Source organism: Cariama cristata, unplaced genomic scaffold (genome assembly GCF_000690535.1).
Source record: "Cariama cristata isolate BGI_N322 unplaced genomic scaffold, ASM69053v1 scaffold32037, whole genome shotgun sequence".
Classification (NCBI taxonomy): Eukaryota; Metazoa; Chordata; class Aves; order Cariamiformes; family Cariamidae; genus Cariama; species Cariama cristata.
Window position 1 is genome coordinate 55,143 of NW_009627697.1, and position 5,288 is coordinate 60,430.

General features: G+C 46.1%; 1 protein-coding gene across 1 annotated transcript in view; it reads right to left on the bottom strand.

Moving 5' to 3' along the window:
• The window catches only part of COTL1 (coactosin-like F-actin binding protein 1), a 20,989-nt gene extending 15,710 nt beyond the window's left edge, over positions 1-5,279 (bottom strand). The window contains exons 1-2 of the mRNA XM_009704530.1: positions 5,196-5,279; positions 4,668-4,750 (exon numbers count right to left, since the gene is read on the bottom strand). Coding sequence (XP_009702832.1) covers positions 4,668-4,750; positions 5,196-5,272 — 160 coding nt within the window. The 5' untranslated portion in view covers positions 5,273-5,279. The remainder of the gene's footprint in view (positions 1-4,667; positions 4,751-5,195) is intronic.
• Between the last annotated feature and the right edge of the window lie 9 nt (positions 5,280-5,288).

Genomic DNA, 5,288 nt, shown 5'->3' on the forward strand with positions numbered 1-5,288 from the left:
CTCTCTGTTACTTAATGGCAGAAAACACACTTGAAAAAAATTAAAGTAAACCACAGACAGAGACAATGCAATGCTCTGCTGCTTCATAATACAGAAACTGAGGCAAGCTGTCCGGTGGAGTCAGGTATTACTGACACAGAAAAGTTTAAGCGGATGTTTTTGATGGGACTTTTAGTTCAGTATCTCAGTTATATGTCATTCTAATCTTCTCAGCAACAGCATCAACAACAGCCCAGTTATGAGACTCTGAAATTAAAAACAACAAAAAAAAACCCCAAGAGCCTTCACATCCTTCCGTACAATAACCTTCAACTCTTATCTGTGTTTCTGGCTTCAAATCCACCAGCTCAGCTGTTTCTTTAAAAGTGTACTGATGGCACGTACTACTAAACACCAAATTAATGCTACGTCTGGATCCACGCCATCTGCAGAGGCAAGAGCTGTAACTGTGAAGTAAAATGGATCAAAAGCCTTGAATTAAGTCCTTGTTTAATGCAGAGGTAATCTGTGCTGTTAAGCCCAACCAAAACAGTCGTTAGGCAGAAGACACAGGGGGTGTCTACACTGTGTGTTTAATGAGCCTGACACAATTAACGTCCTCAACTTTGGTCTGCAGACTCTTTGGGCCAGACAAAGGCCAATACAGTCAGGTACGTTGGTCATTATGCAGGAGGGCAAGAGGAAGTCCCACCAGCGGCCACCTCCTAATCATATAAGGACTTTATTGTCCTGGTGGTTTATACCAACCTCCTTGACTTTACTTTGGGATGGGCTGGCAGAGAGGCATTCACACACCTGGGGCTGGTCTTTGGAGGACAGAGAAGACTGCTGCCTGAGATGCATGCAGTGCCTACTACCCCCCGGCCAACATGTGCATGTCGCCTTGGGGCCTGACACAGACCTTGATGGCAACAGCATGGCAGCGACTGATAAGCACAAGTCCAGGGTTCAGGCTGTGTTTGCAGCACAATCCTGGGACCCTGAAGAAAAGGGCACTGAAGGAGCTTTTCTTACCATGCTTTCTTCCTTTAAGAGTGGCAATTGCTGTCCCGAAATAGTGGAATGGGAAAATGATGATAGTTTGATTATGCACTTCCTTAAACTTTTCTGCTAGTACACAAAGCTTGGTAAGGAGCTTTAGGAAGAAAAAGCCTCCACCCCAGGATATGTGACATGTAGGTCTGATGTACAATGCGTATCTGAGAGTAGAGGAGTGAGAGTAACGAAACCCGCACAAGGCAGAGCGGCTGCAGCAGCAGTTCCTGGCTCCGGGCATGGCCTCACTGCCCCAGGAGCTCAGCATCTCTGTCCTTCAACGGCAGCCTGCAGAGCGTTGCTGGAGGTTTGCGGAGAGGTGGTTTCTAACACGGTCTTTTTGAACTGCTACTTCCATTAAAAGAAGCAATTTTAGTTTCTTGCTTTTCCCTTTGTCCTCAACCACTCTCGTTCCCCGAGGAGGTTTGCAGGATCAGTAATGGGTTGGGCCATGGTCTGCATGAAAAGGGTTACGCATGGGAGGAAGAAAAAGCAAAAATACAACCGTGCTACCAACAACCCCCTCCAGCCCTTCCTAACCTCTGTTGTCACACAAGGCAGGATACCCACCACAAGCAAATGTCTTCCAAACTGGTACAAAAGACCTTCTTGGTCTCAGAGCCACATGAATTAGCACACACTGACACTGCCTGCTCTGTAATTTAATGCCCTGGAGGGAAGCAATATGTACCGCACGCCGAAGGTGCTTTTAATAAGAATGGTTATTAAAGAGAGCGGGGGACACAGATGTTTGCCACTCAGAACAGCAGTGAAAGAGATGGTGCAGAAAGCAGAACAGAGCAAGCTCTGACGGAGGGGCTTGGAGACACTTTGCACGCTGAGGTTTTCAGTTCCAGCTCCTGCTCTCACCTTCAACCGCCAAATTATGCTCAGCTTCTATCGGAGGCAGCTGCAGTACTTTGTGGCTTTCAGGGCAGTGTTTTTCACAAAACAGGAATTCAAAACAAGGAAGGAAGTTTATTCTGATAGCAGTTTTTTTAATCTTTTAATCACATTTCTGAAGCTGTTTGCATTGATAGTAGCTCTTTTCCCCTCCAGCAAAATGTAGAAGGAGATGGGGTGTGGACCAGGAGGGAAGAGATGCAGCAATAGGGAGGAATAATATTTAGCAGCTCTTCCCATCCCTACCTACTCTTTTTTACTGACATTGTTTCAGTAGAAATACTCCAACCAGCTCTATTTCATAGTAACATTTGGCACCTTTCTTCCAGATGGGAAGGAAAGCTCTAACTTCACTGCTGGCATGACACTTGTTTTCTGACTACGTGTACTGGTCCAGGCGAATGGCTGCTGCACAGATGGAGGCACCGACACTTGCATCTCTTGGTTCCCCAACTGCTGCACCGTAATTCGTGGGCGGAGGAATATCCTTTCTAGCACTTAGCCAAGAACCCAGTACCTGAATTTGCCTAGTTCTTTAGGTCTCCAACAACTGTGCTCCAGAGGTAGGTTTGAGGACAACCTCTTGCCCCTGGTCTGCCAAGGAGCAGCCCCCACCAAGTCCATGGGAAGGAAGAGGGAAAGGGAGCAATGGAGCAGCTATAAGCGATTTAGCTCCACATTAAGGGCTAACAATAGCCACAGACTACCCCACAGATGCCCTTTATTTAACTCTTCCCTTCCCTTGCTTATGCCTAAAACACGCAAAATTTCCTTTTTGCTGTAAAAACGCTTCACGATTGGGGCCAGCTTGGCACTTTGCTGGTATAAAACAGGGTTTCCTTAAACTCTGTCTGTTTGAATACCCTGTTTATAAATAAGGGTTTGGTGCATGCAAATGATGGCAAGAAAACAAAACTGGCCATCTTCCAAAGTGCACTATGTGCCTCCATTAGTTGTTATACGCATTCCACCCAGCCCAACCGGTGCCTGCTCTCTGCCAAAGGCCCTCTGCCTGCTTAGCCACTGGATAGAAGTATTTCCTTTGCTACAGAAAGGAAGATAAGAACTGTTCTTGAGAGGGTGCCACTCCAGACAAAACATTAAAAATCAATTCTGGCAAAATAAGACATGGATTCCCCAAAATCAAGGATAGAAAATAAAAGGAGGTAGTTCCTGGACGCTGGAGAAGCTCAGTTATCTTGGCCACAAGAGGAGACAGAGAACACACCACTCAGATACTGAAGCAGCCGTTGACCTCCCGAGGAAACGACTAACCCTTTAGATAACGTTGGCATGAACTTCAGAAGTGCGGAACCCTGCGTTTCCCCGTATGCCAGGTAATTGCTTTTTCCCTTATGTTGCCCATTAAGAAGAGCTGAGTGGGAAGGAGTTCTTGCAGTACAGGTATCAGCTCTTCTGACATCAACTACAAGAGGATCCTTTTCGGTTTTGAGAACTTTCCCTGCAAAGGTCTCAAGAACAGCTGGAAACGAGTAGCTGTGTTAATCCTAGTAAGACCCCACTGCAAAGGTCGTAGCGGAGCAGTCTAAACCGTCTTGATTTAGTGGCTGCCTTCCAAGGACTAAAATGTATTTTTCTCTTATGATATTTATTGACCGGTGAGACCAGTCCTGCCCTCATTTAAGTTAATGGAAGGTCTCCCCTTCAACTCAGTAAAGTACAGCCAAGCCCTAGGACTTGACAGACCAATTTGGCACTGGCGTTTCAATAGCTGTGGGACCCTGACTACGGTGCCTCCGGGACTCGCCCCACCTTCAGAAGGGAGAGACTGCTCAATACACAATTCCTTCGCAGTACAGATACATCATTCTAAAAATACAGGTTAACCGTAATACTTGATTGTAGAGTAACTACACGGGTGAGGAAGACTTTGTTATAGTCCAATATCAATTACAAATGCTTCATATCTCATGGCACTTGGTGACATTGTTAAATAACAGCCAAGACGGGAGGAATAGCTATACAATTCCCCCCTACAAGTTATTTTCAGAAAAATCAAAGTCCGCTTTTGTAGAACACGTCAAAAGTTAAGATCAGATGAAGTTAAATATTCCTCAATTTATTTTCATTTTCCCCAGGCTTTGTTTCTCCTGTTAATGTTCTACAACCGACAGTTCAACAATCAACTGCCACGTTTAAACCTAGAGCCGCAACTGTTGCGGTTGTGCAACGCCACATACACGATTGTTTTCAGTGCTGTATTGTTCGAGCCGGTCTTCGGCATAACCACTCTTCTCGGGTTTCATGTTCTTATAAAATCCAAGCAAGCCTTCTAACTGCAGTTACTTTAGCGCACTGAACACAATTTACAGAAGAATTTTATTGCAAAATGATCTGTATGACTGCATCTTTTTAACCACAAAAATTCAGTCTTTTTTGCTTTGAAACTGCAGTGCTAAACAAGGAGACCATTGCTAATCAGGCGGTTTATCTTATTTATAATCGAGAAGCAATGAAAAATTGTGCAAAGGGGGGAAAAAAGCCTGAAGGACCTTAAGTCTAAGGGTGAGACAAAGGACCCGCTGGACTATGGACTTCAGTGAGTGGCGCTCGGTGGCGGCTGGAAACCCGATCATGCAGGACAGGGCAGACACGGGGAAGCAGCAGCACTAATTCCAGTTTATCCAAGTTTTCTCACATCTTTTCCGCCCTTGCATCAGGCAGCGAGAAACACGTTAAGGTGCCAAAGCAATCAAGACAGAGCTTACCTGTGCACTTCCTTTTAAAGGTTTCATAGTCTACCCCTTGGTCTCCAGGGACGATTGTAGAGCCATTGTATTTAAAAGTCACCCTTTGGGAAGGGGGAAAAAAGAAGGGGAATAATACATTTACAAGTCACCCTTTGGGATGGGGAAAAGAGAAGGGGAATAATATATTTACAAGTCACCTTTTGGGATGGGGAAAAGAGGAATAATACAAGTCACCCTTTGGGATGGGGGAAAGGGAAGGGGAATAATACATTCACAAGTCACCCTTTGGGATGGGGGAAAGGGGAATAATACAAGTCACCCTTTGGGATGGGGGAAAGGGAAGGTGAACAATGTATTTAACAGCCAGCCTTTAGGAAAGGAAAAGAGGAGTGGGGAAGAAGAGGCTGTAAAAGAACATCCTTTAGGAAGGGGGGAAGAGGAGAAGGGGAATAAGGTCTATAGAAGTCACCCTTTCGGGAGCGAGGAGAGAAGAAGGGGAGTCACAGAGCACCGGTGCCTGTCCGGGAGATGCCGGGGGCCACCTACCAGTTCACCTCGGTGGCATCGTCCCTGACGAGGTTGTACGCCTCCCTGCACGCCTCCTTGTCGATTTTGGTGGCCATGGGGCCGCGCCGGGGG